Source organism: Paroedura picta, chromosome 3, assembly GCF_049243985.1.
Source record: "Paroedura picta isolate Pp20150507F chromosome 3, Ppicta_v3.0, whole genome shotgun sequence".
NCBI lineage: Eukaryota > Metazoa > Chordata > Lepidosauria > Squamata > Gekkonidae > Paroedura > Paroedura picta.
Genome location: NC_135371.1, coordinates 175,131,103 through 175,155,674, shown reverse-complemented (window position 1 = coordinate 175,155,674; position 24,572 = coordinate 175,131,103). Strand labels below are relative to the sequence as shown.

Here is a 24,572-nt window from a genome sequence, read left to right as displayed (position 1 = left end):
CAGGAAGACTGAGGGACGTGCGCATGCTCAGTGAGGAGGAGGACCTGCCGCTCGGAACCATAGAGGTAGAAAAACAGATCGACACGCAGATTGGAAGCCGCCATTCGTTTCTGGGGGCGCATGCCTTGGAGCAGCTTTATGATTCATCACGTGATGTCATCGTCATCGGGAAAAATACGGCCTCTGAGACCGGAAATGGCGCGAGGCGGAGGAGGAGCCGATCGGATAGAACCAGAAGTGTGAGGCGCGCCTGCGCTTAGTGATGACGTCACCGGAAAGCCGTGTCCGAAGCAACCAATCAGCGCGCAGCCACTTGGGGCGGTGGCCAATGAAACAAAAGGGCGCCAGACTCTGAAAGTGGGACTCTTCCCTCCCGCCCGCCTTGTTTTGAAGGCGCGGGTTCGAATCCTGCCTGGACCAGAATTCCCTCCGGGAGGGGGACGTTGCGCGGAGTTCCTCGGAGGGCAGCCGGTAGGTCGGGAAATGTAGGGTTGCCAACCTCCAGGCAGGACCTGGAGCTCTCCCGGGGTGACAGCTGAGCTCCAGGCGGCAGGGGTGGGTTCCCCGGGAGGGATCCTCCTCTAGGGTCGCCAAATTGGGGTGGGGGGGTTCCTGCAGCCTCGGGGGGGGGAGGGGCTGCATAGACCCCCCCCCACCCTGGAGGAGCCTCTCGCCTGGAGGATGGCAACTGCATGGAGGGGGTCTCGTTGGGGTCCCCTACTCCGGAGTCGTGCCCTCCCCCCCCCACAAGCAGCCCCTTTCTCTTGGGAGGTGATCTCTAGCCTGGAGATGAGTTGCATTGCTGGCCCCTGTGTGTAGAAGTCTAGATTATTTTAAGAGGTAGTTTTAAGCAACTCGTGTATGCTTATGTCACTGGCAGTGTTCAAGCCAAGGTTGGCTGCACACTTTTATTGGATGCTTTAGGATGCTTAGGGCTGATCCTGCGTTGAGCAGGGGGTTGGACTAGATGGCTTCTATGGCCCCTTCCAACTCTATGATTCTATCATTCTATGTAGCCTTTTAGTTACGCAATTATTAGTGCGTGTTTTGATACGTCATGACTTGCCCTATAGGGAAGGGTGGGCTATAAAAATACAGATTATTTTGTCATTATATTTGGGGGTAGTGCTTGGAAGTGGCAGGGTGGGGAGGGCCACGAGCAGAGCAGAGCAGGATGCCTTCCAAGGTGGCTGTTTTCTCCAGGGAAACTGATCACAGTCAGCCTGGAGTTATATTGTGGTTGTGGGAGATCTCCAGACCCTATCTGGATGTTGGCAACCATGCCCTCCTTGTCCCCACCCTACAAATTTCCCAACTAATTATTGGCAACTGTACATTGGTGCCTTTTTCAGATCTGTTCAAGGCATCTACACAATTTGGGAGGAAACATGAGTGGGGGACTGGTTTGGATGTGACTTTTTTGTATGCGTGGCTTTAGACTGTTATGGTGTGCTTCTAACAAGGTGCTGTGGCAGAGCAGGAGATACCAGACACCAGCACCTTCAAGACTAAGACTAACACAATTTGTGGGAGGGGAGGCGTTTTTGGGAATCCCTGCTCACTTCTTCAGGTACATAGACACAAGGAAGCTCCTCCGCTGCCACAAATATGGTTCATCTTCAAGCTGCTCCTGGAGTCTGGCGCTTTTCTACTGCTACAGACACTTACATGACTACCCATCACAGTTGGGGGGTATGAGCTTTGGAGAGTCAAAGCTCCCTTGAACAAAAGCTTTTATTTTCTTCCCCCCACCCATATTATTGTCCCCTGAGAATACCGTTAGGCTCGAATCCAGCTGTTCTACTGCAGACCGGCATGGCCGCCTCCCACAAAACACCCCCCTGACGGTTTTCTCCCCCCAGCCTGGTGTGACTTCCCTATGATGGCCAGGCTCAGTGAGCTGGAGACAATGAGCCAGGAGTTGCTGAAAATGATGACCTCGACCCAGACAGGAAAGATCCTGAGGCGAAACCTGGAGAACCAAGAGCAGATGATTGACAAGCTCCTGCAGACAAAGAAGACCACCGTGCAACTGATCCAAGGTAAAGTCTGCCTCCCCTCCTGCTTTGCTGCATACAAACCAGACTGCTGTGGGGTCTTCTGAAGAGGGCAGGGCGTGGTAGGGTTACCTGGTCTGCCACTGTGGTGGGAGACCTCCTGTTAGCAGACACCAAGCCCCATAGGTTGGTAGGCCACCAAGGGGAAGGATGAGGAAATAAATGTAATTTCCAGCATGAACCCTGGGGTACAGTTTCCACTGAATCCTTGAACAGTGTGCCATCTTTTCTGGGGTTTCCCTAAAAACGGCATTATGTTATTTTATTATTGATAGTCTCATTGAAAGCCAGCGGGGTGTCGTGGTTGTAATCTGGAGAGCTGGGTTTGAGTCCCCACTCCTTCTCCACATGCAGCCAGCTGGGTGATCTTGGGCCAATCCCAATTCTCTCAGAGCTCTCTCAGCCCCACCCACCTCACAGGGGGTCTGTTGAGAGAGAAAAGGTGGGCGACTATAAGTTGGTTTGAGATTCCTGCAGGTAGTATAAAGCAGGGTACAAAATACCCAGTTCTTCTTCATTGCCTGCTCTTGACTTGCTGATCTGGCTCTCTGTTTATAGAGAGGCTTTAATGAAAAGGAGTGTTCTGAATTGTGAACCTTCAGTCTGAAGTGTTATGATGCGTTCAGCTGTCTCCTCCTCCTTTATGTGTGAATTTAGGCCTGGATAATTTTCAGTGACTGGTCTTTGCCCACTGCATGCTGTGGGATTATTGACAGCCACTGGTGTTCTAAGAGATCAGAATCGCGCGGAGCTGGAAGAGACCCCCAAAGGGCCATCCACTTCAGCCCCTGACCATCTCAGGGAATTAAAAATCAATTCTCACTAGCCGTCCGCATTTTAATCTGGGGAGGTATAGGCTAGATATCAGGGAAAAAAATTTCACAGTCAGAGTGGTTCAGCTGTGGAATAGGCTGCCTAATGAGGTGGTGAGCGCCCCCTCACTGGCAGTCTTCAAGCAAAGGCTGGAGACACACTTTTCTTGGATGCTTCAGGATGCTTAGGGCTGATCCTGCGTTGAGCAGGGGGTTGGACTAGATGGCCTTGTATGGCCCCTTCCCACTCTAGGATTCTATGGTTCTAGTTCAGCAGTGGAATAGGCTGCCTAAGGAGGTGGTGAGCTCCCCCTCACTGGCAGTCTTCAAGCAAAGGTTGGATACACACTTTTCTTGGATGCTTCAGGATGCTTAGGGCTGATCCTGCGTTGAGCAGGGGGTTGGACTAGATGGCCTTGTATGGCCCCTTCCCACTCTAGGATTCTATGGTTCTAGTTCAGCAGTGGAATAGGCTGCCTAAGGAGGTGGTGAGCTCCCCCTCACTGGCAGTCTTCAAGCAAAGGCTGGAGACACACTTTTCTTGGATGCTTCAGGATGCTTAGGGCTGATCCTGCGTTGAGCAGGGGGTTGGACTAGATGGCCTTGTATGGCCCCTTCCCACTCTAGGATTCTATGGTTCTAGTTCAGCAGTGGAATAGGCTGCCTAAGGAGGTGGTGAGCTCCCCCTCACTGGCAGTCTTCAAGCAAAGGCTGGAGACACACTTTTCTTGGATGCTTCAGGATGCTTAGGGCTGATCCTGCGTTGAGCAGGGGGTTGGACTAGATGGCCTTGTATGGCCCCTTCCCACTCTAGGATTCTATGGTTCTAGTTCAGCAGTGGAATAGGCTGCCTAAGGAGGTGGTGAGCTCCCCCTCACTGGCAGTCTTCAAGCAAAGGCTGGATACACACTTTTCTTGGATGCTTCAGGATGCTTAGGGCTGATCCTGCGTTGAGCAGGGGGTTGGACTAGATGGCCTGTATGGCCCCTTCCAACTCTATGATTCTATGAGTTGCCCCCTCTTCTTCCCGCACCATAGAACTCATGAGCGCCGAGGAGCAGGTGGCCCAGAAGCTCTCCGACCGGGATGAGGAGCTGAAGGTCAGCCTCCGGAAGCTACAGGCAATTGAAGACGGCTTGCTTCAGGCAAGGGAGAAAGACGCCAAGCTGAAGCTCAGCACCCAATATCCTTCCAGGCTCGTGGCAGGCACGGCAGGCGGACTTGGAGGGTGGTGCCCAAACCGAAAACCCTTTGGGGGCAAATTTAGGACTTCAAACAGGACTCCCTTTTAGGGAGCAGCTAGAGTGGAGAGTAATACCACAGGCGAGCTGCAGTTGGATAACCTCTGCAGGTGGAGGTGTTTTTCCTCCTGCAAGTGCTGAACTTTAGAGATCTCTCTTGGGAGGGGCTTTCTCCAGGCTGGGCCACACAGTCTGGGGGCTGAAGTTTCTTTAATCCTGAAACTGCCAGTTCAGCCCAAACAGAGGAGGAAATCCTGAGGATTTCGGTCTTCTATGCCCTTCATCTTTCCTTGAGGGCTTTTTTTTTGCGGGGGGGGGGGGGGGAGCGCTGTGTAGTGGTGGTCCTGGGGTTCCTTCAGAAGTAGAATTCCTTAATGCCAGAGAGATACGGAGTTGAGGAAGCAGCTGGAAGCGCTGAGAGAAGAAATCCAGCAATGGGAGAAGGCGGCAGAAGAGGACACCAACGCATCCAAGTCAGCTATGTGAGTTTAGGCCAAACTCATCCTCTGCGTAGCGACCCTGGGCTTCTTTTGTGGCCTTCCCTCCCAAGTACTTATCAAGGCTGACGCTGCTTAGCTTCCAAAACCTGGGCGAGCCAAGTCTGTTGCCAGCCTCTTTGGCCACCTCCAACTTGCTTGGTGGTCCCTCTTCCAAGTACTCACCAGGTCTGTCCCTGCTTCGCTTCTAAACCTGATACCACCAGGCTAGCTTGGGCCATCCAGGTCAGAGACGAACAGGGGTGGGGTGCTGTTTCCCTCCTCTACGTACCAGTACTGGCCCTCCTTGCTGGTCTCTCATCTAAATACTCACTGGGCCCAGTCCTGCTTAGTTTCCAAGAGCGAGCCCAGGCCATCCATGTCAACGGCAGAGATGAACAGGGGTGGTTTGCTTGCCTCCGTGTAGATCCTTAGTGGCCTCCCCTCCAAGGACTATCCAGCCTGTGACAGGATTCCTCCAATGAAAGGGTCTCATGGGACTCTTATTCACCCCCCCCCCAAAAAAAAAAAAACCCTCTTTGTCTTGCAGGCATCTGTCGCAGCTTTACTATCGAATATGCCCCATCGAGTGGGACTACTCCTGTGAGCCAACACTGATCAAAGGAAGTATCCTTTCTGCTCCAGTTACCCATCTGTCCATCAATGTCAGACTGGTCTGCTCAGACTGTCCAGGGTCTCCGGCCAAGGTCTTTCCCATCCCCTCCTGCCTGGTCCTTCTAACTGGAGATGCCGGGGATTGAACCTGGGACCTTCTGCCTGCCAAGCAGAGGCTCTGCCACTGAGCCAGGGTCTCAGGTCAGGGTCTTCCCCATCCCCTCCTGCCTGGTCCTTTTAACTGGAGATGCCGGGGATTGAACCTGGGACCTTCTGCCTGCCAAGCAGAGGCTCTGCCCCTGAGCCAGGGTCTCAGGCTAAGGTCTTTCCCATCCCCTCCTGCCTGCTCCTTCTAACTGGAGATGCTGGGGATTGAACCTGGGACCTTCTGCCTGCCAAGCAGAGGCTCTGCCACTGAGCCAGGGTCTCAGGCCAAGGTCTTTCCCATCCCCTCCTGCCTGGTCCTTCTAACTGGAGATGCCGGGGATTGAACCTGGGATCTTCTGCCTGCCAAGCAGAGGCTCTGCCACTGAGCCAGGGTCTCAGGCCAAGGCCTTTCCCATCCCCTCCTGCCTGGTCCTTCTAACTGGAGATGCTGGGGATTGAACCTGGGACCTTCTGCCTGCCAAGCAGAGGCTCTGCCACTGAGCCAGGGTCTCAGGCCAAGGTCTTTCCCATCCCCTCCTGCCTGGTCCTTCTAACTGGAGATGCCGGGGATTGAACCTGGGATCTTCTGCCTGCCAAGCAGAGGCTCTGCCACTGAGCCAGGGTCTCAGGCCAAGGTCTTTCCCATCCCCTCCTGCCTGGTCCTTCTAACTGGAGATGCCGGGGATTGAACTTGGGACCTTCTGCCTGCCAAGCAGGGGCTCTGCCATTGAGCCACAGCCTGTCTAATTAATCAGGAGGGGCTTTCAGAATCACAATGACCGGAAGAGACCACAAACTAGCCCCCCTCCTTGGGGACTTGAACACACACAAACACTCCTGACGGGAAACCTCGTTTTTTCCTTTAACCCTTTCCTCCCCTCAGTCCACTACGGGCCAGATGTTGCTCAGCCTTTCAGCTTTGAGAGTGGCCAGCACTCCAATTGCTTCATAAGCAACTACCTCTGGAGCCTGGTGCCAACCTCCTGGTGAACGGGGTGCAGGCTGGCAAAGGGCAGGAGAAGTGCACTGGGCGTCCCTGAGCCTCCTGCCTAGAAGTGCTTGTCCTTCGTCTTTGGTGTCTGTTTTAAGAACCAATAAACTGAGAAACTTTAGTACTAATCACGAAAAGTAACTTTATTCATGTGAAAAGTGTAATTTGAAAAAAACCCCAAAAAACCCCTTTGTTTTATCATTGTGTTGGGTGCCGGACTGCTGAAACAGGACCTCCCCCCACCCCCACCCCCACCCCCCACCAACGCTCCTGCATGCCAGTACCTGCAGTTCCCTGTCGGGACTAATAACAGCTTCGGCCTGGTTGGACCTGAGCGCTCCTCTTCCCACTGACACTGTGACCTACCTGCAAGAACATCAGTCGTGGGTGGAAAGGTCTGCCTCTCCCCATCCGGCTGTTTCTCCTTTGGCTCCTTACTTTTTCTAAGAATCTCCCAGTGTGGGAGTCCTTGTGCCAAAGGCCTGCCCAGCCCAGCAGTCAAAGAGAGAGGCTTCCGTCTGTCCCTGCAGGCATCCCAGAAGCCGGGACACCCCCCACCTCCCCAAAAGGCAATTAACCTTCCAGAGAAGTACAGTTAAGCGTTTTTTGGGGTTGTTTCTTCGTAGCTTGACAACGTCCTCCCTCCAAAGGCCAGGCTAACAGGCGGAGGGCCCAGCGTCCGGCAGCTATCACTGTCCCGCCAAACAAAACACAGAGCAAGAGCCGTCCGTCGGCAAGGTCGCCTCCCAGGTAAGTTTAAATAGGCTCCCGGCGTCCCTGGCACTCTCCCGTGCTCCTAGCGGAACAGGACGTAGCAGCTCTGTCTTCTTGCTGGGCCCTCTCTGGGTCATTTCCTGTCTTCCTTGTTGCTTTGGCAGTTACAGTTGCTGTCCACCTGCTTCCGGCAGGGCTCCATCGTGATGGCCACGCCCACTCCGCTGCGCCCCGAAGTCATGTGTGTCACTTCCGCCCACTCGTCGGTGGCGGGGTCGTAGCACTCCACGCTGGCCAAGAAAGTCTCCCCGTCGTAGCCGCCTGCAGGGGGAGAGCACCAGCCATTAAAGTATTGGGGGAGGGGGGCATGATCCAGGGGGACACAGTCCACACTAGGCTTGTGTGCTTCGGTGGCCATTCAAGCCCGCCTCGGGCTTGAATGGCCGCCGAAGCGCACAAGTCTAGTCCACGGCCACAATTTTCATGCGCTGAGCAATGTTAATTCTCCGGACCTTAATTGATTTGATTTGTGTACTGCCCATCCCGATGGGCCGGCTCGGAACCACGTATAGCGTCATGAAATGGCACACAGAGAATTAAAAGTTTAAAAATTGAACAGTTTAAAAAAAACGAAGGTCATGATGACATTTCCGTACCGCCTGGTGTACAACCCAGTATTTGGAGAAATAGCAGCAATTTGAAATAAACCAAATAGATTTAAAATGGGCAAAACAGTGGTAAAAGGGCTTTTACATAACCAGTAGGGCCTGCTATGAGTTTCATATTTTATTCATTCATTCATTGGCCGCCACTCCCAAAGGCTCGTGGCGGTTTACACATGTCCCACTAAAAACCCCATTAATACCCCATTAAAAAGGACTATAAGAGCAACAATCCACAGCAAGTAAAGATGGCGGAAGCCTCAACTCCCCCTATTCATCTCCTAGAGGGAGGAGAGGGGAGAGACAAATCAGATGGTGTCCGTTGTTGGCAACAGGGGACCCCAATCGCTCTTCCTGCACTAACCTGGCCTCAACCATAGACCTGGCGGAAGAGCTCCGTTTTGCAGCCCCTGCGGAAGAGAGCGAGGTCCCAAGAGCCTGGCAGAAGATCTCTGTCTTGCAGGCTGAGCACTGACAGGGCCTGGAAGCATCCTGGGAGCTCCTTCCACCAGGTAGGGGCCAAGACAGAAAATGTCCTGGGCCTGGTTGAGGCCAGATGTATCTTCTTGGGGCCAGGGAACACCTGTTGGTTGGGGTTGGCTCTTCACGCTCTTCGGGGGGATAGATGGAAACGTGGTCTCTCCGATGTGCAGGATCCAGACCGTGGATAGACTTATGGGTAAGAACCAATACCTTAAACTTGATACGGAATTCAACTGGGAGCCAGGACAGCTGCTGGAGCACTGGTCAAAAATGTGTCCTCCAGATGGCAGAAATGTAAGATCTATGTGCTGGCAGGGGTAGTCAACCTGTGGTCCTCCAGATGTCCATGGACTACAACTCCCATGAGCCCCTGCCAGCAAATGCTGGCAGGGGCTCATGGGAGTTGTAGTCCATGGACATCTGGAGGACCACCGGTTGACTACCTCTAGGGAACAGCAGTTTACAACTAGGAATTTATGCAGGGGAAGAAAAGATTGGTACTTTCGAAAGTCGGTCAGACAGCTGATCGCCAGGCATCAGCTGCTTGGTGGCTCTAGGTCCCTTGAAATGCCCTCAGAGTAACCAAACAGCTGATCTCTAAATGCCTCCCTGCAGACCCCCCACTGAGGCTGCAGAGTCAGGAGACCAACACCCAGGAGGGCCACCCAGAAGCCCTCCCACTCTTGCCCCCCAAAACACCAAGGATATATGACAGGCTTTCTCAACTAGAGATGGCAGGTCTAGATCTAGTCCAATGAAGCCCCGTGCCTGCATGCACAGGAGGAGTTTGGGGGCAGAGGCGCTGGCCCCCATCCCCTGGCCGGGCCTCCCCTTCTGCATGTGCTCAACTGAACTTGGGCACAGCGTGTGCAAGTCTGTCCGTATCCCTTTGGCCAGAAATCCCTCCCTCCAACAGTCCTGGCCATGGGGAAAGCACCTGCCCATGCACAGCTTGTACCTATGGTGTGTACTCCGCCTATGAGCGGGGGAAGCTTAACGGGGGGGGGGGGGAGTGGCACATTACAGCATGTGCGGTCACAGGTTGTTGGGTGTGTGTGGAACTAGCACCCTCCCATGCACCCCTCCACAGGTCAAGGGCTAAAGTCGACCTCTGTTCAGCTGGCTGCAATCTCCACTGCCGGCAGAGACACCCTGCCACTCCCCCACCCCCCCGGTCCAGACTTACCCAACACGTAAATCTTGCCCTGGTGCACCGTGACCCCCAGCGCGCTCCGTCGATGGATCATGGAGGCCGCAAAGGACCAGGTGCCCGTCTCCACGTCGTATCGCTCCACGCTGTTCAGCTGGTCTGTGCCGTCGTAGCCCCCCATGGCGTAGATGCAGTTATTCAGGGCGCAAACCCCTGTGGGGAACACGGAGGTGTGCCCGGCTCAGGCAAAGAACGAAATCTGAACCCAAGCATATTCTCCGCACCGGCGGCAGGTGTGACCGGGGAAAGAGAGAGCCAGCTCGGCTCTCTGCCCAACCCGAAGGGAGAGCTTTGCAGGGCTTGGACCCAAGGCCCCCATCCCGCTGGCTCTCACCTGATCCGCTACGGATGCTCCTCATCGGAGCGATCATCTCCCACGCGTCCCGCTCAGGGTAGTAGCATTCTGCCGAGCTGAGCCGGCACGTGCCGTCGTAGCCGCCCACCGCGTACAGGAGCCGGTTCAACACGGCCACCCCGACCCCGATCCGGCGTGTTCGCATGGGGGCCACCAGCTGCCACTCGTCACGCTCCGGGTCGTACCTGGAGGGAGAGGAAGAGGAAGGAGCCGCCGGGGGGCCAAGCTTACAATATGCAGGGCGAGGAGAAGTTGGGTAAACGGACCAGAAGTGAGAGGATCAGGAACTAGAAAACACAAAACTCCCCCCCCCCCACCCCGAATACCCCTGGACTGCCAAATCGTGAACAGGCAGGTGGTTTGTGTCATGAACCCCAATTCCTGCCCGCACCCCCTGACTGCGTTCTCCCCATGCTCATCCTGGCCGGGTGCCATAAAGCCATAAACCTTGGGTTGATTCCTGTCCACCTACGTGTACCAAAGCCGTTCTTATCTATCTCACCTGAGCGACGCTGCTGTCTCGCTAGAGTCTCAACGGAGTGTTATTTCAGATCCAACGCTGGGCCATCTACCTTCCTGCCAGTTCAGGTGCTCATCCCACCTCCCATGCTTGGTCTCCCCTAGAAGTGCACCCTGATGTTGGGAATAAGGCCAAAGCCCTCTGCTTAAACCCTTCATGTGTACCAGTTGAACTGCGTGTGAATAGGAGCCTGGGGTACGGGTGGGCTGTAAGTTAAACATGAGCTCTCAGCGTGTCGCAGCGGCAAAAACAGCTAATGTGATCCTGGGGTGTGTCAACAGATCTATAGCATCCAAACTGCAAGAAGTCGTACTCCTGCAGTGCACGGCGTGGGTCAGTCTGCACCTGTGCGCAGTTCAGGACAGAGAGGTTGCACTGTGACCCCCTTTGCCCCACGCAGGAGGGAGGGGAAAACTCAACACGGTGCAGTGTTTGAGCCCCTACACAATTTGCCCGACTCACCCCTCCTGCCTCTGTGGAAACCTAAGACACCAGCAGGCAGCCTGCAGAACACAAGACTACCTACTACTGATGGTTGTGTTTATAAATTTACAAAGGGTGTGTGTGTGTGTCATGAGACTCACAGGGAGAGAGCCCCCCCCTCCGCCCACCCTGAGCCGGTATCCTCACTGGAGCTACTCCCAGCCTCTGCAGCTGTTGCAGCTGGACCCAGGGCAGCTCCTTGGAGTTTCTGCAGGGGAATTTAAATCCCCAAACATTATCAGATCTCTCTGCAAATAGGGAAGAATCCCCCACCCCCAAGTGTGCGGAAAAATCTATTTAGCATCAGCGTGGCCCCGATCCTCAGCTCACACCCCAGAAATCTTGTACTCCTCTAAGGTGCTGCTTGGCTGGACTCTTCACTGTTCCACTGCAGACTGACACAAATCTCCTTTGGGAGTTCATGGCCCAGAAATCCTGTCCGTTTCTAAAGCGTCACTGAACTCGAATCCAGCTCCCTTCATCAGCTACAAGCTCCGACTCTCAAAAGCTTCTACCTCCAAAACCTCAACATGTTTCTGAACTCGAATCTGGATCGCCTTTTGCAGACCAACTCATCCGCCCTCTGAAAGTACCACAAGGGCTTTGGTCATTCGGCCTTCGGGAAAAGGTGGCCCAGTAAACCCACACTGCAGGAGGGATTTGGGGCCCCGAGGCAGCCAACCCAATGTGGCCCTGACCTCTCCACGCTGTTGTGATGGATGCATCCGTGGGATCCGCCCACGGCGTAGATCAAGCCATCGATCACCCCCACGCCGATCCGGTTCCGGGGCACGCTCATGGGGGCGCAGGGGGACCACTGGTTGTTCATGGGGTTGTAGCAGTCGATGGCGTTGGAGTCCATGTTGCCGTCCTGGGAGTTGTTCCGCCCGCCCACCGCGTAGAAGAGCCCGCCCACCACGCAGCCGGCCAGGCCGCTGCGGGGCACCTGGAGGTCAGCCAGCCGGATCCAGGCGCCGTCGGTCGGGTTGTAGGCCTCCAGGTAGCTGAGGGACTGGCGGTAGTAGCCCCCGGCGCTGTAGATCAGCTGGCCCACCTTGGGCGCCCGGCAGGGGGCGTCCTTGGTGGGCTTGTGCAGGGTGAGGTCCTGGAAGATCTTGGCCAGGTAGTCCTTGCAACGCGAGTCTGAGCGTAGGATTTCGCACTTCTGCAGCTGCATCTGGAGGAAGTGGGGCGTCAGGGAGTGGCAGCGAACGGCCTTCAGCAGGGCCTGGACGTAGAGGCGCCGGTTCTCACAGTCATACTTGACCCAGTTGATGCAGGCGTGGAAGACCTGCGACTCGCAGCGCACGTTCAGCTCGTCCCGGCTGATGAGGGTCACCAGCTGGCAGTGCGAGAGGTTGAAGAACTCGTCCTGCTTGCACACCTGCACAAGAGAGCCGGTTTGGTGGAGTGGTTAGGAGTGCGGACTTCTAATCTGGCGAGCCGGGTTCGATTCCCTGCTCCCCCCACATGCAACCAGCTGGGTGACCTTGGGCTAGTCACAGCACTGATAAAACTGTTCTGACCGAGCAGAAATATCAGGGCTATCTCAGCCTCACCCACCCCACAGGGTGTCTGATGTGGGGAGAGGAAAGGGAAGGCGATTGGAAGCTGCTTTGAGACTCCTTCGGGTAGAGAAAAGCGGCATCTAAGAACCAACTCTTCTTCTTCAGTAATCTCAGGGCTCTCTCAGCCTCACCCACCTCACAGGGTGTCTGTTGTGGGGAGAGGAATTGGAAGGCGATTATAAGCCGCTTTGAACCTCCTTCGGGTAGGGAAAAGCGGCATATAAGAACCAACTCTTCTTCTTCTTCTTCAACAAGGGGGGGGGGAGCTGTGAGCAAGTTTGCAATCCCAACTCTGCATTGAGGAGACCCCCCCCACCTCCACCCCGCCCTGGGATTTAGCAACCATTTCAGCAGCAAGCCTCAAGACAGCCTCTGCCTTCAGAGAACTGGTTCCCAACCTGGGGTCGTGGCAGGGCGAGCAGCTTGGCCGGGGGGGGGGGGGGACCCACACAACAGCCTTGCGGGGTAGATCGAGATAGAACGTTCGTCTGTCTAGAGCCGCGGAAAAGAGAGAGATCGACATGGTGGGACACAAGAGGCTTAACTGAACTGAGAAACTGCGGGGGGGAAAAACCCACAATTTATATGCAATCATGAACAAGGGATCTTCACGCCATGGGTCAGTTTTGCTTTAATTTCTGAGAAAGAGCAAATGTCTAATTTGATGGTTAGGGGTTACCAGAACAGAAGGAACTGGTTCGCAGCATTAGGAAGGTTGAGACGCACTGCTTCAGAGTGATGCTCGGCAAGGCCCGGCATAAAGGGAACTTCCCTGCTTAGGGGGCAACAGTGGGAAGGCCTCTGGAGCTCTGGCCCTATCAGTTTCCCTCCTGGTGGTCCCTGGGCTTGGGCCACCGTGTGGCACAGAGGACTGGCCGGATCCAACACGGCTTCTCTTAGGTTCTTTTGTGTGGGGCAGGGCTGCTCTGTCTTCTTGGCACCTGGGGGGGGGGCACAGTGGGGGGGCTTCTGGCCCTGCAGGGGGACCTCCTGATGGCCCCTGGGTTTTGGCTACCGTGTGACACGGAACGTGGAACTGGACTGGCCACTGGCCAATCTTCGGACCAAGGGGGAAGGAAGCCTCTTTCCACATGAGGAAGGTCAAGAGAAAATCACGTCTGTGTGTGTGTGTGTGTGTGTGTGTGCGGGGGGGCTGGGACCTGAGACCCCCCCCCTCCTCTACCCGCCGCTCAACCAGGGCCGCCCCATCCCCCCCCCCCGCCCCCTGCCGGCGAGCGCCCCCACCTCCTCAAAGTGCATGTAGATGTACTCGCGGGCCCGCTGGTGGAGCTCAGCGCAGTCTATCTGCTCGGCGAAGCTGGCGATGCCGATGGCGTTGCTGGGGTCGAGCTGCTGGACGAGGAAGTCGCAGCAGGCCTGGACCACGCTGTCGATCTGGTACATGACGGCCCCGTTCATGACGTGGAGGACGCACTTCTCCCCGACCGAGATGGAGGCGGTGTAGGCGAACTCCACCAAGCGCTCCATGACCCTGGGGTGCACCCCCTCGATGGGCACCACCTGCATGCCCTTCTCCCGGCAGCCCGTGGTGAACATGGCCTTGAAGACGGGGCTGGAGGAGGCCAGCACCACCTTGTGGGCCTGGAAGTCGGCGGGGGGCAGGCCCTCGTACTTCACCCGCAGGGTCACGTCGCACAGCTGCTGGCTCAGCCGGAGCTGGTTCATGATGCTGAAGGCCTGCTTGGTGTGGTCCTGCAGCGTGTAGCTGAAGGTGCGGTTGCCGTTGCCCGAGGGGGTCACCTCCGCCTTGCATTCCGGGGAGTACATCACAGGAGGCGCCGCGGGCTCATCGCACGGAGAGACGCAGGAGGGAACGCGGGGGTTGCGGCGTGGCCGGGCGGGCTGAGGAGCATCCTACGGGTCACGGCGGGCAGCAACCCTTCTGCACCTGGCTACGGAAGGAGGATGGGATGAGAAATGGGGCGGGGGGGGGAGGCTCCGCTGCTGGGGACTGGGCCTGCCAGACCCAAAACTGGAGAGCAGCATTTCCCTGGTTAGAAGAGCCACTGGTCTCCCTGCCCTGAATTGATCCTGCAGAAGCTCAGGCCACCTCCCCACCCTCCGCCCCATAAAACCCGAAAAACAACAGAGGAGAGGCCCAAGCGTTGAATTCCAGAAGTATCAGAACCCTGATAAGGACCTCAGAAGAGCCCTCTCTGCTCGCAAAAATTCAGGAGAGGAATTGGCTATTGCATGCCACTTTTCTCTGCCAGGAGTCTCAAAGCAACCGGGCAGAGGCGAGTATAACAACAACAACAACAACAACAACAACAACAACAACAACTTACAATCACCTTCCCACTCTTCCCTGTGAGGTGGGTGAGGCTGAAGGAGCCCTGGGATTGCTGCTCAGTCAGAACAGCCTTATCAGTGCTGTGACTAGCCCAAGGTCACCCAGCTGGCTGCATGTGGGGGAGCGCAGAATCGAACCCGGCATGCCAGATTAGAAGTCCACACTCCTAACCACTTTGCCAAGTTGCATGTGCCAAGTCCACAGGGGGTGCAATCAGCAGGTCTCCCTAAACAATTTGAGGATATTGGTGGTTTTCCTTCTAGAAAACAGAGGCCCCCAGCTTCAGAGGAACTGGTTGCTAAACTAGAGACCCCCCTCACGGGCCTGATCCAGCAGGGCTCCTCTGACATGAAGGCCTCAGCCTCCCTGCCCTGTTGTGGGACCTCCAGAAGAACTGGCTGGCCCCAGTGTGGGTCAGGAGGCTGGACTGGAGGGACCCTCCCTGGCCTGACCCAGCAGGGCTCTCCTGAGGTCCTTCCATTCCTTCCCCTTTGGCATGTACGCACCTGACAACCAGAGACGGTCAGTTCAGGCCTTCTCCCTCCCTTTCGCTGAGCTTAGTGCATAAGGTCTACACCTCCTTTGGAAGAGTCAACAACGGTCGGACGTAAAACCTGTACATGCTCACCGTGACTCAGCAGAGTCGACGGAAAGGCCAGCCTGGGAATACCATCCAGAGCGGTTCCCTAACAGTTCCCACAGAGCTCAGCCATCCGTGGCTCAGAGAGTCCTGTCCAGTCCTTAGGAAGGATAATCGATACAGGAGATCTGTCCAGATCCACACTGCAGAGAGTACCTGCCACTCAGGGTCCTGCAAATATCCGGGGTAATATTCACCCTGCAAGGCGGGCCTCCTGGTTGCATTTTTCCTATCCCTTTGCCCCATGGCGAAGATGACTGAAGAAGAAGAAGAGTTGGTTCTTATATGTTGCTTTTCTCTCCCCAAAGGAGTCTCAAAGCGGCTTCCAATCGCCTTCCCTTTCCTCTCCCCACAACCTGGGAGGGAGGGGAGGCTGAGAGAGCTCTGAGATTACTGAAGAAGAAGAAGAGTTGGTTCTTATATGCTGCTTTTCTCTCCCCAAAGGAGTCTCAAAGCGGCTTCCATTCGCCTTCCCTTCCTCTCCCCACAACAGACACCCTGTGAGGTGGGTGAGGCTGAGAGAGCCCTGAGATTACTGAAGAAGAAGAAGAAGAAGAGTTGGTTCTTATATGCTGCTTTTCTCTCCCCAAAGGAGTCTCAAAGCGGCTTCCATTCGCCTTCCCTTCCTCTCCCCACAACAGACACCCTGTGAGGTGGGTGAGGCTGAGAGAGCTCTGAGATTACTGAAGAAGAAGAAGAGTTGGTTCTTAGATGCCGCTTTTCTCTACCCGAAGGAGTCTCAAAGGGGCTTACAGTCGCCTTCCCTTCCTCTCCCCACAACCGAAACCCTGTGAGGGAGGGGAGGCTGAGAGAGCCCTGAGATTACTGAAGAAGAAGAGTTGGTTCTTATATGCTGCTTTTCTTTCCCTGAAGGAGTCTCAAAGCGGCTTCCAATCGCCTTCCCTTTCCTCTCCCCACAACAGACACCCTGTGAGGTGGGTGAGGCTGAGAGAGCTCTGAGATTACTGAAGAAGAAGAAGAAGAGTTGGTTCTTATATGCTGCTTTTCTCTACCCGAAGGAGTCTCAAAGGGGCTTACAGTCGCCTTCCCTTCCTCTCCCCACAACAGACACCCTGTGAGGGAGGGGAGGCTGAGAGAGCCTTGATATTCCTGCTCGGTCATAAAACCTCTATCAGTGCTGTGACTAGCCCAAGGTCACCTAGCTGGCTACAGGTGGGGATGCGGGGAATCAAGCCCAGCTCGCCAGGTAAGAAGTCCGCACCCCTCACCTCTCCACCAACCCGGCTCTTGACCAACATCCCCTCCCGGGAGAGCAGAGGAAAGGCTGGGTGACCCTCATCAAGGAGCCCCGAGAGGTCCAAAAGCCGCCCTTCGGCTCAAGGACTGGGAGACTTTCCCCGAGTCAAGTGTCTGGCTAAGGTGGAGGAGGCCGATGTCCACCACTTCCTTTTTGGGAAGCACACCTGTGAAAGGAATGATGGCCTCACGGGCAGCACCGCCTCACTCGGGGGTCCCCAAGGCACCTTTTCTGGCACCCAAGGGTGCTTGCAAAGTGGGCCGGGCCAGGCTGTGCAAAGCAAAGGTCCTGATTCCAACCCAAACCTGGCAACCCTTGGCAGGGTCAAAGGCAGGGGTAGTCAAACTGCGGCCCTCCAGATGTCCATGGACTACAATTCCCATGAGCCCCTGCCAGCGGTAGCTGGCAGGGGCTCATGGGAATTGTAGTCCTTGGAGGGCCGCAGTTTGACTACCCCTGCCTTAAGGGCTTGTCTGGGGTGGAGGTGCTGCTGCTTTTGGGACCGGCCCAGGCTGGGGCCCTTTAGCAAGAACCTCTAGAATCAAAGCTCGCCTCGTAGGTTGGCTGTGCAGAGGCAGTGCAGTGGCAAACCCCCTCTGTCCCTCTCTTGCCCTCACCTGGGTCTCCCAGGCTGGCCTGATCCTGTCAGTGTTCAGACGCTCAGGCCTGGCCAGGACTTGGATTGAGGACACCTGAGGTGGCTCCCCAGAGGCAGTCAACCCCCGCAGGGCCACGAAAGGCCAGAGCCTCACCTATCCCTGCAGGTAAGGTCAGTGAGTCCTGCCCCCTCCAGACCTGGAGATCCACAGAGAGCACCCAGGAGTCCCTGTTCCTCCCCTGCTTCTTGATATCCAGCGCAGCTCCTAATCTGAGCTCAGGCAGATTTTATTCCTGGGGATGGGGCCATTGGAAAGTTACCACCATTCCTGCTTAAACTGGGGAAAACAGGAAAGGCCTCCTTCTTTGCCAGGGATTTCCAACAAGACCCCCTCCCCACCCCACTGCTCCCAAAGGCCCAAACCTGGACCTGCTCCTGCTGGGCCCCCAGAGCTGCCTGCTAGACGCGGTCCCCAAATGCCCATCTGTCCAGCCTGGTGGAGTAGTTAGGAGTGCGGACTTCTAATCTGGCCAGCCGGGGTCGATTCCCTGCTCCTCCCCCACATGCAGCCAGCTGGGTGACCTTGGGCTAGTCACAGCCCTGATAGAGTTGTTCTGACCGAGCAGTGATATCAGGGCTCTCTCAGCCTCTCCTCCCTCACAGGGTGTCTGTTGTGGGGAGAGGAAGGGAAGGCGACTGTAAGCCACTTTGAGACTCCTTCAGGTAGAGAAAAGCGGCATCTAAGAACCAACTCTTCTTCTTCTTCAGTAATCTCAGGGCTCTCTCAGCCTCCCCCCCCCCTCACAGGGTGTCTGTTGTGGGGAGAGGAAAGGGAAGGCGACTGGAAGCCACTCTGAGCAGAGAAAAGCAGCATATAAGAACCAACTCTTATTCTTCTTCAAAAGGAAGCCTCCCCATTCAGATGCAGTCAACCTTTGAATACCAGCAGCTAGAACTCAGCATCAGGGGATGTTCCTGGCCTCGATGCACTTCAGAGGACCTGGCTGGCTCCTTATTGGAAGCCAACATAGACAAAAGGGACGGTCTGTACTGTCTACCATCAAAGAGGTAGGTAGATGATTCCCATTATCAATGGGCATTCGCTGGCAGGGGCTCTTGGGAATTGTAGTCCATGGACATCTGGAGGGCCGCAGTTTGACTACCCCTGCCCTACAGGGCCAACATGAAGCTGCTACTGGACGGCTGTATCACCCACAGCGCTCCCTCCGAGGTTCTTCTGGAACGCCGGCTTTGCAGGGCAGTCCTATGCCCCGTGCGACAAAGGCCCTCTTGACCAGCATGGCGGCCCAGCTCCCCAGACCCTGCCCAGTTCGTTTCAGGGGCAGCAAAGACCCCGGAGCAGCCAGGAGAGCAGCCGGGACCCGGGAAAGCTGAATTCTTAGAGGGCTCTAATCCTGAATTGGTTAAGGAGGCAGGTTGAGCCCAGCCCTTTGATGATTGGACAGGGGCTGTAAACAAGAGCCTGTGGGCGGAGCCTCCACCTGGGAGAGCGGGAGGACCTGGAGGGTCCCCACACGGCGGGCTCCTAGAAGGGGCCACACACGGGGTTGCCAGACTCCAGGTGGGGCCTTGAGAACGCCCAGAGTCAGAGCTCCTTGCCAGACTGGGGATCCAGACTGCTTGGGAGGGGGAAGTCTATGGCCTTGGACCCCCCTGAGGGTCAGGGATGCCAGCCTTCAGGTGGGGCCTGGGGATCCCCTGGAATTCCAGCTCCTCTCCAGACTGCAGAGATCAGTTCCCCTGGAGGAAAGGGCTGCTTGGGAGGGGGGACTCTGTGGCCTTGGACCCCACTGAGGGTCAGGGATGCCAGCCTCCAGGTGGGGCCTGGGGATCCCCTGGAATTCCAGCTCCTCTCCAGACTGCAGAGATCAGTCCCCCTGGAGGAAAGGGCTGCTTGGGAGGGGGGACTCTGTGGCCTTGGACCCCACTGAGGGTCAGGGATGCCAGCCTCCAGGTGGGGCCTGGGGATCCCCTGGAATTCCAGCTCCTCTCCAGACTGCAGAGATCAGTTCCCCTGGAGGAAAGGGCTGCTTGGGAGGGGGGACTCTGTGGCCTTGGACCCCACTGAGGGTCAGGGATGCCAGCCTCCAGGTGGGGCCTGGGGATCCCCCGGAATTCCAGCTCCTCTCCAGACTGCAGAGCTCAGTTCCCCTGGAGAAAAGGGCTGCTTGGGAGGGGGACTCTGTGGCCTTGGACCCCACTGAGGGTCAGGGATGCCAGCCTCCAGGTGGGGCCTGGGGATCCCCTGGAATTCCAGCTCCTCTCCAGACTGCAGAGATCAGTTCCCCTGGAGGAAAGGGCTGCTTGGGAGGGGGGACTCTGTGGCCTTGGACCCCACTGAGGGTCAGGGATGCCAGCCTCCAGGTGGGGCCTGGGGATCCCCCGGAATTCCAGCTCCTCTCCAGACTGCAGAGCTCAGTTCCCCTGGAGAAAAGGGCTGCTTGGGAGGGGGACTCTGTGGCCTTGGACCCCACTGAGGGTCAGGGATGCCAGCCTCCAGGTGGGGCCTGGGGATCCCCTGGAATTCCAGCTCCTCTCCAGACTGCAGAGATCAGTTCCCCTGGAGAAAAGGGCTGCTTGGGAGGGGGGACTCTGTTGCCTTGGACCCCACTGAGGGTCAGGGATGCCAGCCTCCAGGTGGGGCCTGGAATTCCAGCTCCTCTCCAGACGCAGAGATCAGTTCCCCTGGAGGAAAGGGCTGCTTGGGAGGGGGGACTCTGTGGCCTTGGACCCCACTGAGGGTCAGGGATGCCAGCCTCCAGGTGGGGCCTGGGGATCCCCCGGAATTCCAGCTCCTCTCCAGACTGCAGAGATCAGTTCCCCTGGAGAAAAGGGCTGCTTGGGAGGGGGGACTCTGGGGCCTTGGACCCCACTTAGGGTCAGGGATGCCAGCCTCCAGGTGGGGCCTGGGGATCCCCTGGAATTCCAGCTCCTCTCTAGACGCAGAGATCAGTTCCCCTGGAGGAAAGGGCTGCTTGGGAGGGGGGACTCTGTGGCCTTGGACCCCACTGAGGGTCAGGGATGCCAGCCTCCAGGTGGGGCCTGGGGATCCCCTGGAATTCCAGCTCCTATCCAGACTGCAGAGATCAGTTCCCCTGGAGGAAAGGGCTGCTTGGGAGGGGGGACTCTGGGGCCTTGGACCCCACTGAGGGTCAGGGATGCCAGCCTCCAGGTGGGGCCTGGGGATCCCCTGGAATTCCAGCTCCTCTCTAGACGCAGAGATCAGTTCCCCTGGAGGAAAGGGCTGCTTGGGAGGGGGGACTCTGTGGCCTTGGACCCCACTGAGGGTCAGGGATGCCAGCCTCCAGGTGGGGCCTGGGGATCCCCTGGAATTCCAGCTCCTCTCTAGACGCAGAGACCAGTTCCCCTGGAGGAAAGGGCTGCTTGGGAGGGGGGACTCTGTGGCCCGGGACCCCACTGAGGGTTAGGGATGCCAGCCTCCAGGTGGGGCCTGGGGATCCAGCCCTGGAAATCCAGCTTTTCTGCAAACGTCTGCATTGGAGGGGGGGGGGGTTCGGTGGCGATCTGCAGGGGGTGGCGGCCCAGCTTCCAAGGGGCCCCCTCCCCGGTGTTTTCTCCCCCTCCCGGTCTCCGGCCGCGCTTGCCATCTCCCAGGGCCCCCCGCCCATCCCAGCGGGTCTCCCGTCGCAAAGCGGCATCCTGACGAGCCCAGCCTCCGAGTTCCGACACGTGTCCCCAGCGGCCCGCGCGCATGCACACGCCCGAGCCAGCCCGTCGAGCGCCACGTCACGGAGGCGGGGGCTGCGGCCCGCCCGCCCCCTCCTTCCCCCCTCCCCCCTCCCCGCCCGGCCTGCCTCTGGGCGCGTGCAGAGCGCCTCTCGCTCCCCGGCTCACCCCGTAAGCGCCGCCGCCGACCCTTTGGGCGCCGCCGATGCCGCCTCTCCCGGCCGCCCCATGAGCAGCGCAGGCCCAGCGAGCCCCACTTAGAGAGAGAGCCGGGCGGGCGGGCGGGGAGTCACCGTGACTAAGCACAGCCGCCGCCGCCGCCGAGGAAGGAGGGAGGGAGAGGGGAGGGGCCCCGCACGCCCCGCCCCCAGACACAGCCCCGCCCCCGGGCCGCCCCTCCACCCCCCCGTGGGGTCCCTGCCTGCCTGCCCGCCTCTCGACACTCTCCAGCTTGCTTGCTTGCTTGCTTGCTTGCTTGCTTGCTTGCTTGCTTGCCTTCTTTCTTTCTTTCTTTCTTTCTTTCTTTCTTTCTTTCTTTCTTTCTTTCTTTCTTTCTTTCCAAGGGGCTAATGTCACCCTCCTGCTCCTTTCCTCCGTCTGATCCGCACAACGACCTTGCAGAGTCGGTCAGGCCGAGGGCGAGAGTCTGGCTCAGGGTCACCCAGCGCGCTCCTTTGCTCGGGGGGTTGGGGGGGGGGATTCGAACCCGTGCTTCGCGTCATCCGAGCCCCGGAGGGAGCGCGGTGGGTGCTGAAGCCCCATTGACTGCTGCCCTCTGCTGGCGAGTGGGCTCAAGGCGCCCTGACCGCCTCCGTCGTTACCTCCACCGCCCTCTTGTGGGCGGACTGTCCGTCAACAGAGCAGAGCTGAGGTCCCCCGACGCCTTTCGGGCCCGGCCGGGTGTAGCATTGGGCATCAGCTTCAGTTTGTCCATTCAGGACTTGGCTTTTATATGCCGCTTTTCTCTACCTCAAAGGGGCTTCCAATGGCCTTCCCTGTCCTCTCCCTACAACAGACATCCTGTCAAGGAGGCGGGGTTGAGAGAGCTCTGACAGAACTGTGAAAACAGCTCCAACAGGACCGAAAAGTCCAAGGTCACCCAGCTGGCTGCATGTGGAGGAGTGGGGAGCCAAACCCTGCTCACCAGCGTAGAATCTGCACCTCTTAACCACGGCATCGCACTGGCCTAATTGTGCAATTACAATAAATAAGCACAGAAATTAATGTACCATTGATTTGGCTGCGAAGGGGAAGCAAAGAACTTCTTAATGATCAATCCAAGAATAGGACTGGAGGTAACTGAAAGGCTGAAAGGGAGCTGGAAGCTGCTTCAAAACACGGGTTGGAGGAAAATATAAAAGGGAAGAGGCCCCACGGAGTCTTCTGGCCCTTTCCCCCGTCCACGTATGGGGGAGAGGCTGGCAGTCTTCTTAAAGGGAAAAACAGGTAGCCACAAGTCAGGCCTTAAAAAGATGGGAAGGCAGCAGGGCAACCACTGAGACCAGCAGGGGGCGCTTCCACCTCCGGGTTTTCCTTGCCCGTTTCCTTGAGGACGCCTTTCCTCCCTCTGGTGGTCGGTTTGATGTTGTTGTTCGGTGGGAAGTCGTGTCCGACCCATCGCGACCCCCTGGACAACGATCCTCCAGGCCTTCCTGTCCTCTCCCATTCCCCGGAGTCCATTTAAGTTTGCACCGACTGCTTCAGTGACTCCATCCAGCCACCTCATTCTCTGTCGTCCCCTTCTTCTTTTGCCCTCAATCGCTCCAAGCATTAGGCTCTTCTCCAGGGAGTCCTTCCTTCTCATGAGGTGGCCAAAGTATTTGAGTTTCATCTCCAGGATCTGGCCTTCTAAGGAGCAGTCAGGGCTGATCTCCTCCAGGACTGACCGGTTTGTTCGCCTTGCAGTCCAAGGGACTCGCAAGAGTCTTCTCCAGCACCAGAGTTCAAAAGCCTCAATTCTTTGACGCTCGGCCTTCCTTAGGGTCCAACTTTCACAGCCATACATTGCAACTGGGAAGACCATATGACACCAGAGACTGTGAAGAAATCCGGGGTTGACGACACAGCCTCGATTCACCGTGAAGACGGGTCCCTCAAGCAGCGGCTTGTCCAGAGTCAGTGGGCAGTAGGGGAGGAGCCCCAGAATGGCCCATGGGGGGACGGGAGGCAACAATCTGGTTGGGCTGCTGTAAGTGGCAGCATCTTCTTGTGAAAGCATCATTGTGCTGGTCCAATAAGGCAGAAGGAACAGCCAGTTGCGTACGTAGATGTTTTGGGGTGCAAAGGGTGCAGATAAGGCCTGCGGGACGCCCAGGCTGAAAAGTGCGGCCGTGGCAGAGGCTCTGTTTGGCAACCAGAAGGGCCCAGGTTCAATCCTTGGTAGCATCAGAAGGACCAGGCAGGAGGGGATGGAAAGACCTTGGCCTGAGACCCTGGCTCAGTGGCAGAGCCTCTGCTTGGCCTGCAGAAGGTCCCAGGTACAATCCCTGGCATCTCCAGTTATAGGACCAGGCAGGAGGGGATGGGAAAGACCTTGGTCTGAGACCCTGGCTCAGGGGCAGAGCCTCTGCTTGGCAGGCAGAAGGTCCCAGGTTCAATCCCTGGCATCTCCAGTTAGAAGGACCAGGCAAAAGGAGATGGGAAAGACCTTGGCCTGAGACCCTGGCTCAGTGGCAGAGCCTCTGCTTGGCAGGCAGAAGGTCCCAGGTTCAATCCCCGGCATCTCCAGTTAGAAGGACCAGGCAGGAGGGGATGGGAAGGACCTTGGCCTGAGACCCTGGCTCAGGGGCAGAGCCTCTGCTTGGCAGGCAGAAGGTCCCAGGTTCAATCCCTGGCATCTCCAGTTAGAAGGACCAGGCAAAAGGAAATGGGAAAGACCTTGGCCTGAGACCCTGGCTCAGTGGCAGAGCCTCTGCTTGGCAGGCAGAAGGTCCCAGGTTCAATCCCTGGCATCTCCAGTTAGAAGGACCAGGCAAAAGGAGATGGGAAAGACCTTGGCCTGAGACCATGGCTCAGTGGCAGAGCCTCTGCTTGGCAGGCAGAAGGTCCCAGGTTCAATCCCCAGCATCTCCAGTTAGAAGGACCAGGCAGGAGGGGATGGGAAGGACCTTGGCCTGAGACCCTGGCCTGAGCCTCTGCTTGGCAGGCAGGAGGTCCCAGGTTCAATCCCCGGCATCTCCAGTTAGAAGGACCAGGCAGGAGGGGATGGGAAAGACCTTGGCCTGAGACCCTGGCTCAGTGGCAGAGCCTCTGCTTGGCCTGCAGAAGGTCCCAGGTTCAATCCCTGGCATCTCCAGTTATAGGACCAGGCAGGAGGGGATGGGAAAGACCTTGGCCTGAGACCCTGGCTCAGGGGCAGAGCCTCTGCTTGGCCTGCAGAAGGTCCCAGGTTCAATCCCTGGCATCTCCAGTTATAGGACCAGGCAGGAGGGGATGGGAAAGACCTTGGCCTGAGACCCTGGCTCAGGGGCAGAGCCTCTGCTTGGCAGGCAGAAGGTCCCAGGTTCAATCCCCAGCATCTCCAGTTAGAAGGACCAGGCAGGAGGGGATGGGAAAGACCTTGGCCTGAGACCCTGGCTCAGGGGCAGAGCCTCTGCTTGGCAGGCAGAAGGTCCCAGGTTAAATCCCTGGCATCTTCAGTTAGAAGGACCAGGCAAAAGGAGATGGGAAAGACCTTGGCCTGAGACCATGGCTCAGTGGCAGAGCCTCTGCTTGGCAGGC

The 24,572-nt window shown here is 57.2% G+C and overlaps 2 protein-coding genes across 3 annotated transcripts; one reads left to right on the top strand and one right to left on the bottom strand.

The window, feature by feature from the left end:
• The first annotated feature begins 259 nt into the window (after positions 1 to 259).
• On the top strand, positions 260 to 6,467 carry SPC24 (SPC24 component of NDC80 kinetochore complex). The gene is made up of 6 exons (XM_077329793.1): positions 260 to 471; positions 1,863 to 2,042; positions 3,908 to 4,052; positions 4,500 to 4,592; positions 5,137 to 5,213; positions 6,232 to 6,467. Exons 2-6 carry the CDS (start codon positions 1,880 to 1,882, stop codon positions 6,336 to 6,338), a joined length of 585 nt encoding a protein of 194 aa, XP_077185908.1. The 5' UTR covers positions 260 to 471; positions 1,863 to 1,879; the 3' UTR covers positions 6,339 to 6,467.
• A 118-nt stretch (positions 6,468 to 6,585) lies between these two features.
• KEAP1 (kelch like ECH associated protein 1) lies at positions 6,586 to 21,165 on the bottom strand. 2 transcript variants are annotated; one of them, XM_077329790.1, is made up of 6 exons: positions 21,021 to 21,165; positions 13,580 to 14,247; positions 11,465 to 12,150; positions 9,743 to 9,948; positions 9,385 to 9,561; positions 6,586 to 7,374 (listed from the first exon to the last, which is right to left on the bottom strand). In XM_077329790.1, exons 2-6 carry the CDS (start codon positions 14,120 to 14,122, stop codon positions 7,187 to 7,189), a joined length of 1,800 nt encoding a protein of 599 aa, XP_077185905.1. In that variant the 5' UTR covers positions 14,123 to 14,247; positions 21,021 to 21,165; the 3' UTR covers positions 6,586 to 7,186. The 2 variants fall into 2 exon arrangements, with proteins under 2 accessions (XP_077185905.1, XP_077185906.1); XM_077329791.1 differs by having other exon boundaries at positions 13,580 to 14,243; positions 21,021 to 21,147.
• Positions 21,166 to 24,572: the final 3,407 nt, after the last annotated feature.